The 11276-nt window shown below is 40.8% G+C and overlaps 1 protein-coding gene across 2 annotated transcripts; it reads right to left on the bottom strand.

Annotated features, from left to right (window-relative positions):
• Positions 1 to 5140: 5140 nt before the first annotated feature.
• Positions 5141 to 10983, bottom strand: ZBTB14 (zinc finger and BTB domain containing 14). Of its 2 annotated transcripts, XM_080581960.1 has the most exons (3): positions 10758 to 10983; positions 9016 to 9099; positions 5141 to 8513 (listed from the first exon to the last, which is right to left on the bottom strand). In XM_080581960.1, the coding sequence occupies exons 2-3, from the start codon at positions 9016 to 9018 to the stop codon at positions 7170 to 7172; spliced, it is 1347 nt and encodes a 448-aa protein (XP_080438086.1). In that variant the 5' UTR covers positions 9019 to 9099; positions 10758 to 10983; the 3' UTR covers positions 5141 to 7169. The 2 variants fall into 2 exon arrangements, with proteins under 2 accessions (XP_080438086.1, XP_080438087.1); XM_080581961.1 differs by lacking the exon at positions 10758 to 10983 and having other exon boundaries at positions 9016 to 10430.
• Positions 10984 to 11276: the final 293 nt, after the last annotated feature.

The following is an 11276-nucleotide window of genomic DNA, read 5'->3' as shown; positions in this document are numbered from 1 at the left end:
CAACAGAATTAAGCTTTACCACACAAAGTCTGCTTTGCTATCCCTTTAGAAGACTGTCTTCTCGAAAAACAAGGTTTATAATAGAGAAAAAAGAAAAATCAAAATCAATGCTTAAGTTTTGAAACAAACATAGAGAAATATCCCATTGCAAACTATCATTCCATGCAGCAGAAGCCACTTTCTATTCACTTTGATCTGTTTACTTTGCAAAGAGATAAAGTCTATCAGCATCTGAGAAAAGCATTCCTTAATGCCCTAGGTGGAACTCAAGAAAATTTTAATTATTTTGTAACCGGAAATGGGGGAATGATAATGGGCTTATGGATTCCCCAGTAAAAACGAACTAACAAAAACCAAGAAAAACAAAAATGTACCAGGACAAAATGCTTAGATAAAGACGGTCAGTACAACTAGATACTTCTACTGTAATAGATCTCTATCAAAAGATTCTTCGTGGCTTTCACACACCGGAAAAATAATCTGTACACAGATTCTAAATGTTGCAGTTAAGGTAATGAAAACAAAATGACAAACTATCATCTTAGGTGACTGACTTCTTAGGCAGGGGAAAACGTTCTTAAATACAATCAACCCTATTCTATATACAGTAAATACAAATTTGAATTTAATTTTTATTAGAGCTGAATAAATGCAAGTTTGAGAACATTTTTTTCACAGTATATACTTATTTTTACTCCAACTCTTCTCCCTAACTTTGCCCATGCAACCTTAAACACAACAGAAACACATTCACAAGCTTTGACTGTTTGCAAAATAGAACCAACTAGTATCTTCATAAGACAGACACACAGTCCTGAAAACTCTACTCTGTAAACTACAATGATTCTGACAACAAGTACAAAAAAACAATAAATCTGCACATAATTGATAATTTCCCTTGAAGAGGAACTCCTGTCTGAAGTTTCACAGTATCTTGTATATTTCCATTTCCAATTTCTAGAGCAGAAGGAAAAAATATTTTTTTTTTTGTCTGAGTACCTCCTCTTGCCTGAGCACACTGCAATGCCACTAAAAGGGTTTGTTCTTATAAGCACTGCCTGTGACCCTGAAAAAAAAAAATCTTTATTATTAGGGAAGAATGAAAAGCTAAGTATTTTTCTCTTTCAAAATATTCTAAAAATTGAGCTTCCCTGCAGCTAACTTGCTTGCACACGCAGATTACTCAAATGTATAAATAGCCCATTGGGAGGAGGTCAGAAATCTACAAAAGTAAGCAGTGTGCTTTTTTTTCTTTTTTAAACAGAATGATTTTGCATCAGAAAATATATTTTTTCCCTAAAATGGAAGAATTTAAATTATTATTCTTCATAATTCTTATGATTTTATGATTCCATGAAGACCATCTATATTCAAGGCACTTTCCATTAATTTCTTTTACTTCTACATTAAAATACAGCTTTAAATCTGAATGCGTGCATAGCATGTAATATGTGGTTATTGTCATATATATTTATCCAAAGTGGCTCAACATTATGAAAAAGAAAATACATTTGGAATTTTTCAGTAAGAATTTCAACCTCTTGTTAGCATCACTCATGACTTGCAGTCTTGTATTCTTTCAAGAACTACAGACTTTTAAATATAGATATGTATCTTAGATACATATACATCATATGTAAATACATATATGGATATGTAGGTTATCCTAGAAGGAATCCGGTATACAAGTACACAGCATTTGTGCTGTTGGCCAAGCCTTTTGATATCCATAAACAAAATAATTTAGGCTTGGAACAACTTTATTCAGACAATCTACGTTTTTCAAATTTATCTATATAAAATTAGATACTTAGCTACAGATTATTGAGGATCAGAAATACTTCAGAAGTGTATTTCTATTTTAAAGAGCTCTCAACATGACAGCGCTCTTCTGTTCATATTGGAATTGCTGAAGTCCATAAACTTTCAGAGTTTTATAAATATCTAAAGGAGTAGGACCTGCAAATAAGAAAATATAAAAGTACAGTGGAGAGAAATACTTAAAAAAACCCAACAACATATCAATATTATATAAATCGCCATTTTTAGCTATTCTATTATTTCAGATTCCTTGTATTACATTTAAGAATCATTCCTGAGAAGAGATGTCTCGACTCTCATGACACATATTTAACAAAATCTATTCATGGAAGTCCTCCGTCTATTCTAAAATGAACGCTATTATAATTGTTTTAGATCTATATAAAGACAAATGACAGACCAACTGCTGTAATGGAATTTTTAATGATACTTTTCTGGCTTACTGGGCATACTACTGTGAACTGTGGACTAACTGAAAAAGATGAAAATTCCCTAAAACTGTCTTTACATTCTAGGTAGAATTAAACTATTCTGTACTGCTTTTAAATGCTTACTTTAAGAAAAATTGTATGCTGTTAGTGGTAGATGTACTTTATTTCAGCTATACACTGCTTCTGTATGACAGAGGGGTGTCTGAATTGATAAAAGACTTAAGAAAAGATTATCTGTCTCTAAAAATACATTCTAAGCTTAGATATTATCTGACACTTTATATCTCACCCAACTCTATTAATTTAAATAACCTTACTCATTGGAATTATGAAGGCAGCCCTAGAACTACATCTAAATTAGAAAACTGGGACCAGATCTCCAAAAAAACCTGCAGATTGGGTAGCTAAATGGCAAAATTTTGAGGAGTATTTAATATTTTGCAGCTTACATGAACAAATAGAAGCTGAACTCTTCAAAATTTTGCTACTCAAATCAGCATGAGGCATTTTCTTTCATGTGACAACCTCTAAATCTCTCATCTCTGACCTAAACCTCTTTTTTCAAAGATTAAATCAGAAAATGATAACACAAGTACTCAACTGTGAAGTGCTTCATTTTCTAATGTTTGTTTCAATATTGGTAAGAAGGGAAGAGGGATTGGGGAATGGAGAAGGGCTGGAAGGCATTCTTCTTTCATATGGTCTCTTTGTTCCTTTTTGTCTTTAGAAAACACCTGTTTTTAAGAGCACACAGTTAAAATCACAGAATAGCAAAGTTCCTATTTGAAGTATTTCTTTTCACTGCAGATTTAGTCTTTTAAATCACAAAGAATCTTAATTAAACTGTTATACTTCCTTAGCATTTTGATCTTTTTGCAACTCAGGAGACTTTGGGTTAGCATCTCAATTGATGTCAAACACACAGACCCATTCGGGTCACCAGAAATAACTGATACGTTGTTGCATTATACATATATGTATGTATATATAAAAGCCTTGAACGTGCAAATGGGTATTTATATACTTAACACATGGAGAGTTCCGTTGAAGCCACTTGGCCACATGTCACCATAACATGGACAGACTTTCACCATAAGCCAGAGTTTTTGCTATCCTCTGTATATGAAAGACATTACTGACTTGGGTTTCAAAGCAGTAGATGGAGAAGTGTATATTTAGGACAAATTCAATGCATGCTATTTTTGCTACTTAATTTAAAAAAAATATATATATATCATATTTAATTTAATTCTAGCCATCCATGTTTCTATAGCATTCTGTCATTCTTGCATGCACACTAGTTAGCTAATCTGTCCCCGTGTCTGCAAACCTTGTTAGGAATATTAGGCTAGTCTGGTCCCAGTAAGTCAAAAAAATTCCCATTAACAGGACAGGATCTCATCTACTTTCTTGTAAGTTCTGAAAGAAATCATCATCCTTGTAAAAACAAAAGTAAATTTTTGCCCATTCCTCAATCAGTACAGCTCATAGCTATTTACCATGCTGGAAAACCTCTGTGACTTGGAGCTGACATACAACTGCTCCTGTACATAGCGTCTTTTGGTTCAGACAGAAGCTGGGAGCAGTAACATCTTCAGATGCAGTTGTATTTACCTGAACTTCACACTCAGATCCCCATAGTACATAAAATACAATCCCTTCAGAAGGTATACACATAACAGGAGCAATTTAAAATACATTGCCAACAGCATACAGCTGAGGTTACTTCCTAAGACCTCCTCCAAAACTTTAAGCTGAAATTATTTTCTTAATTATTCTAAGCCCTGTCTTGAGGAAGGACATTTGGGGGAAAAAATATATGTATATATATGTATATAGGTGTTCCAGAAAAAAAAAAAAAAAAAAAGAGGAGGAAGAGGAGGAGAGAAGAGGAGGGAGGAAGGGAGGGGAAGGGAGGCTTAAGCATTCATGAACGATATTGTTGTTGTTGGTCTCTGGAAAATACAGTGGTTTTTTGAATCCTTTGCAGGTGAAAACTAGTAAGCCTAAGAACTAAACTAGGAGCCTACGCTCCTTTGCAAACCTATGACATGGGAGTAACTCCTTTGTTTTTACTTAATTTGTTCCTATGGCAGAGAGTGTTAAGGCCAAGTCTCATGTAACGTGTTTATGCCATGCCCAAGGCACATGTGACCACACTTGTTCCTGCCTCTGAATACTGTTGTATCAGAGTATACAAAATATCAATGTCTCAATTTTAAAATGCTACAAGCATCTTGCATGCCTTAGAGCTGTAACCTTATATAACTCTTACAGGTGTAAGCTTAAAGGACAGCAAAACCTACTCTGATGTAAAGTCTAATGTTATTACACTTCTGGTTGTCTTTCAATGCATTCCTGCTTTCCTGTAAGTTTCAAATTCACAACCTGATTGCTTATGCACACGTCAGACAGAGGGATATTTTCTTCTGTAAGCCTTGAGCTCTTTTACCACTCAAGTGTTCATTTATTACTTCCCTAGCATTCCAAAAAAAACCACCAAAGTTAAAGAGGCTCTTCAGAGGTTGCTTAGCTTACCCTGAAGCTTCAAGGTAGAAATAACTGTATTTAAACCATTCCAAAGATGTTTGTCTAACCCCTTCTTGAATACCACCAGTACCAGAGATTTCAGCACCTCCCCAGGCATTCTGTTCTAATAATTCATTATTCTACCCCTTAGAAATCTTTCGTAATGTCTAATGTAAATGTAATTTAAGCTCGTTACCTCTTGCACTCTTCGTAAGAGACCTAGAGAATTTTTTTCACCTTTTATGCTTCTGAAGTCTTTTCACAACAGATTTGTTTTATGCAGACTTAACCACCCCAATTTTATCATCTAAGAAAAAAAATGAACAAAAGATAAGAAAACATAGCAAGACTACTATACATAGAAAGAAAAAAGTAGATCCCATTCTGGACCTACTATCTTTATCTGTGATCATATACAATAAAACATTTTAACAATGGTCATTTATCATGTTCCTCAAGAGAACCAATAAAATGCAATGAATACACATCCTCTGATGTTGCACAGATACAAAATGTATAGTTTGTTTACAAACTAATATTACTGAATGTAAAATGAAGCAACATTTTAAAAAAATATATTGGTAAAAGTCCAAAGTTTACATTTTCTAAAATATTAAATTCGTGTTTTATTTACAGACCAGCTTTCAAACGATTATTGGCATTTTAAGATAATTGCTTAACCTGATGGGTACATGTATAAAATGAAACTGTAAAACAAACAAACAAACAAAAACAATAAGCAAAGTTTCATATAACAGTTCCAAAAATGCTATTTTCCATTTCTATTTAGAAATGCAAGATGTGATCTACCACGCGGTAACTTACCAGAACCTGGTTTAACACTTCAGTATGCTATAGGTTTCGCAAACGACCAATGTTATCCAACCATGTGCCCAAGAGTGCATTTTTTGCCCATTCCAACTTCAAATGAAGTGTTGACAACAGTTGTAATATTTACAAATTTAAAATAAAGGCTCAAAATCCCTTTGCATCACATTATCACTGTTATTGTGTCTTCTCTTGTTGACTACACATAGCAGACTGCAATCCAAAGACTACGTATTTGGCTGACTCTGTGAGTTAACAGTTAAATTAGCAGCATCTACCTCAGCTTGTCTGGAAAAAAAATAAAAAAAAAAAAAACAAAAACAGGCAACTCTAAGTAACAGACTAATAGTGAACACTGATTCTGAACCAGTTATGACTGAAATCACCCACTGAAGTCTCCCTCTCGCTGAGAGGTGGCGTGCCAGAGGGTGGAAGCTTTGAACCTATTAGCTGGTGTGACAAGTCAAGATATAAAAACCCAGTCTGAACACTGCTGGCGGGTATGCGATAGCCCATGGCTGTGCTCTGAAACTCTGGAGGTCTGGCAGTGAATTCCAGTCACTCACCAGTGCAGCTAATTCTCCTGTGCTGCCAGAAACACTCCTTTGCCTTAACTGTGCTAGGTTAGGTGAAGTGAAAGCTGCATAATAAAAACTACAGCCTCAGGCTGTATTAGCTTTAACTCGTTTCTACGGGCCCAAGTAAGGAAAATATCTCCTTCTCCATGATGCACTCTTTTTCCTTTGTGGCTCCGTCCCATCTCCTGGGGCCTGCATAAGATTTCTAAAATGAACATAGAAACAAACGAGTCAGACTCTTTTTTCCCCACAGCAGAAGGGACTAGTGAGTGCAATGACCCTTCTTCTTTGCCAGCCTGGACCACTGTGAATAATGCCATTTTTTCAGGAAAGCAAGTACTTCCTAGCCCATAAAACTTGCCACCTCAATTAAAATGAGAGCATATTTGAGGGAGTGGAATAAGAAGCAATTTCGATTTGATCACCGCCCTCCAGTACACTCTATGGTACCAACCTCTAGCACCTACCCTAGGTGAAAAAAGGAGGAATTAAAGAACCTAGGGAACCAACGGTTGTTTCTCAAAAAATGCAGGTATAACACCTTCAAAACTATGAAAAACGAGTATTTCCTTTCCATGTTTGTTATGTTCTGAGATCTCAGCATTTTAAAACATAACTCACTGATTTTGATGTCTATACCGTATGTAGTATTCCATACTGGATGAAACAAAACATCAGCCAGTGACGATCCTTGTTTTATAGAGAACTTGATCATACTCTTAAATTAAATCAAGTATTAGTGCATTGTACTGCTAATGACAACAAAACTATTTTATATTCTAAGAATACCCATCTCGGAAATATTTTAAAATACCTAACCAAGCAATGCTTTGTGTTCCTATGTAGCATTCAAATCCTCTAAAAATATTTTTTTTTTGTTTGGAAAAGATAATTATCAGTCTAAATGTATACCAACAATAGATTTTGTTCAATTTCTTATATTATTTCTGATAAATTTTCTGTGTTTTTTTTTTTTTTTTTTTTAACTACAAGCTATAGTTTCTAATTGCTGCTCTGCTTCAGCAGCCATAGCTGCTGCCTGTAATTGTTCTGTTTCACTCTGGATGGAATTGGCTGTAGTAACTTGTTTTCTTTCACTGTGCATATTGTTCTCATGCCTTTTTAGATCAGATGCTTTAGCAAATGCTTTAGTGCAGGAACTGCAGACAAAAGGTTTCTCTCCTCGGTGTCTTCTTTCATGGTCTTTGAGGTGGGACTTGTGCTTGAAAGCTTTATCACACATATGGCATGCAAATGGCCTCTCATTACTGTGAACTCTTTCATGCTTTTTTAGATCTGGTGCCCGAATAAAAGACTTTCCACATACCTCGCAACTGTACGGCTTGTAACCTGTGTGTATTTTCAGATGCTCTTTCAAATGAGCTTGTGTGGTAAAGCCCTTTGTACACATTTCACAAACAAATGGTCTATCAGCAGTGTGTAGCTTTTCATGTTTTCTCAGTCGTGCTTCATCAGAAAAGGTCTTACCACACGCCTGACATACAATGTGTTCCCTGTGACCATAAAGCAAATACTCAAACTTCATATCCCCAGCCGCTGTCGTCCAGCCTGGTGTCTGTTCATCTTTCACCTCACTTATGCCATCATTAAATGTCAAAGCCTGAGGGGTTTGGGATCCTAAGTCTTTTGATTCGGTTGTTTCCATGGGCTCTACCTCTTGGCCATAGCAGTTTACTTTTCGAACCTCTTCGCTTCCCAGCTCTTTCAGAATCGCCTCCTGAACTCTCAGGGTAGTGGTAGGTGATTTTCCATCTTCCTGACTGGGGGGAGTTCCTTCCACTGTCACATCGGATGGACTGTCATCATGATCTCCGATTTCTTCCACCTCATCGTCTTGGGTATCGTTAGGCTCCCCAATAGGACGGTTTATTTTTAGACAGTACTTGTTCTTGGACTGCGTGTTTTCTTCGGGACTAGATACATCACGCTTTTGAGTGCAGAGTTTATCTAGAAAGCGAATACCAAGAATCTGGCCCGAAGACATCATCAAATTTACATCCTCTTTCTTAACAGAAATCTTTGCAGTGTACATGTAATTGAGGACCTCCTCAAAAATATCAGAACGAAGAAAATCTATTTCTATTACCGATGAACTATCGACTTCTAGTTTTTTGAAAAGCTTTTTGAAGTAGGTACTGCAGGCAGCAAGCACACACCTATGTGCTCTGAACTTAACATCTTCAACCACGATAGCTATGTCACAAAATTCTCCTTCCAAACGTTGTTCGTTTAATGTTTTCAGGAACACAGTTTTGTGATCATCGTCATTGTACTTAATGGTTTCAGACATACTGATGAAAAACTCCTGTAAAATAACAAGGAAAAGTTTTGTAATAAAGTAGTCTAAACCATAAAATCCCAACAGCGGATGCCATTTACACTCCAAAAGAATTGCCAGATAAATTTTTTAGCTTAACAGGACCAGGAAAAGCCTTTCAGAGTATAAAACCATTACTCTTAAACCCCTTTTAAATTTTTGAATATATAAAGAATATTGTAAATATAAATACATATAAATAACTGCAAATATAAAAATCTCTCCCTAGATTACACACTTTATAGGACACATAGTTACTTGTAGACGATATTTTTTGCATTAAGATATTAATTTATTCAAATATTGATTCACTCATCCACAATTCAAAACTTTCTCTGTGAAGTTGCGATTCCTTGTACATGTGTGATCCAACTGCAGCGAAGTCATTCTTATAACTAAATCTTCATTCTGAAAACCATATAGGGAAAAATCTAAATGTGTCAGCATAACAAACTAAAATGTGAAATACCAAATATACCTCATGCCTTACCATGAACAACGCAGGAAATTTTCTGAATAAATGGTTATTAAGTATTTGACAGATGATTAACCCTTACAATGGCCCACCTTCAGCCTGAAAGACAGAAAGATAGTAACATTTTAGGAAATGATAAAATATATTCCATAAGTTATTTTAAATTAGCACGTTAAAACACAGTATTTTCCATTATTTACAATGATTCTGTATACATTATTAAAATGCCCCATCCTACCAACAACTGCGTAAATTAATTTGATAGCACTGCTGTCATAAACCATGCATTTACTTTCCTCTGGCTTTTACATTTCCCTGACTCTGCTTTCTTGCTACTTACTTTGGACTAGAGCTGAAAGACAGAAAAACTTCCACAGGAATCAACACATTTAACCTATTAAGCCACCAAGAAGACTGAATGAGTGAATTCTGCTGAATTAGTGAGCTGACCAAGCCCAGTGGAAAGAGTGGTAAGCAGCCAGAGCAGCTCAAAGGACAGCATGTTGGGCTGCAGATGGATGAATAGAGATGGATGCAGAGAGACCAAGGATACCAGATCTCCAAAGAAACAATAGAGATACTTGAATGGCAGAGGGATAGTGAAAGACACAGAAGTTACATTATTCAATCCCCATCTCCCAGAGGCAGCCACTTGTGGTGGAGACAGGAAATGCACTGGAGAGGAGGGTAATCTAACAGTTGGTTCAAACACCTCCCTCCATCACCTCACGTGCGGCTACAGGACGCTCAACTCCCAAACTCCTATTTATCCTTGTTTTTCTCTGACCATACATGAAACGGGACCAGCTGACAGGTACGCAACTGCCACTTTTTAACACAGTATGGAAGCAGCCAGCACCCTGCAAATGTGCTTGCAGGTCTGGCGTTGCAGCGTGTGGTGCCAGTGACTTAAGAAAACAAGTCCAAAAAAGAGAGGAAAACCAAAATTATTTTCATTGTCCTATATAATCAGATGCTAAGACAGCCAAAAGGGAAGCGCATTGATATTTGAAATACACAAAACCAAGAAGCTGTGTGTGTTTTCCTGGGCCGCCCGGCTCTGCCGCCCCAGGACGAGGCACTAACGCAGCACTGATGAGGGCAGGACCAGTGACTAGCCCAAGAGGATCTGCTGGGAGTTCGCTGCCGGCTGGGCGAGACGCTTTCTGAACCAGCAGCAAAGGGCCAGGGCTGACAGGCGAGCAGCAATCCCACCCGTCTTTGTTAAACGTGCAATCGCGCTGCGGCTCCGCCGAGTCTCAGCGACCAACGCGGGCCGAAAGCGGTGCCGCTGAGCACGCGAGCGCGGCCGCGGGGAACGGAACCCGGCGGGCGCTTCTCCGGAGAGCCCGCGGCGCCCTTGCGGGGCCACCCTCCCCCCTCGGCCGAGCCGGGCTCCCCGCGCGGCCCGCCGGCGAGGCGCCGTGCCCGTGCCCGCCCGCTCCGCGCACCCGCCGCCGAGGACGCGGCGCGGGCGGGCTCCCGACGGGGCCCATCCCTCACAGGAACCCGCGGCAGGAAGGCGCCGCCCGCGCTCCCGGCCTTCCCCCCCCGCCCCCCCCCACACACGGCGCCGCCTCACGGGGCTGCGCAGCGCCCCCCTCCCTCAGCCCGGCCGCGGCTTCCCGCCTCCGCCGCCAGGCCGCGCGCCCCTTTGTTGCAGCGGCGCCCGCGCGCACCCGGCGGCGGCGGTGGCGGCGCCCGCGCGGCGCTGCCGTTGGGGGGGGGGGGGGGGGGGGGGGAGGGCTCGCGCTTACCTGCCGCCCGCCCGCCCGCGCGCGCGCGGAGCCGCCGCCGCTTCCCCGGGAGCGGGAACGGGGGGGGGGGGGGGGGGGGCGGGGGGGAACGGGGACGGGGGAGGGAAAGGGAGGGAAGGAGGAGGAGGGGGGGAGGGGGAATTTGGGGAGGGGGGCCGGGGGGGGGTCCGCGCGCGTCTCTGCGGCCGCCACCGCCGCCTCCTGCACGAGCACTCAGTGCGCGCGCGCGCGCCGGGGGCGGCGGGGGGGGGGAACGTGCATGCGCGGTGCGAGCAGGGCGCGCCTCAGCCGGGGAGCGTGGAGAGGAGCACAGTGTGTGTGTGTGGGGGGGGGGGGGGGCGCGCTCACGGCCGGCTCGGCCCCAACGGGCGCCGGGCACCCGCCCGCGTGTGCGAGCCCGGCCCCGAGCGGGAGGGGCGGGCGCGAGGCGGCCGTTAGGGGCGGCCGTGTGAGGCACGGGCGCGAGGCGGCCGCTGGGCGGCGCGCGGGGGCGGGGCCGCGCGCCGGCCGCGAGGCAGC

The sequence above is a fragment of the Anser brachyrhynchus genome (genome assembly GCF_964034855.1).
Source record: "Anser brachyrhynchus genome assembly, chromosome: 2".
NCBI classification, from domain to species: Eukaryota; Metazoa; Chordata; class Aves; order Anseriformes; family Anatidae; genus Anser; species Anser brachyrhynchus.
Note: the sequence above shows the minus strand (reverse complement) of the source record. Positions and strands in the feature narration are given on the sequence as shown.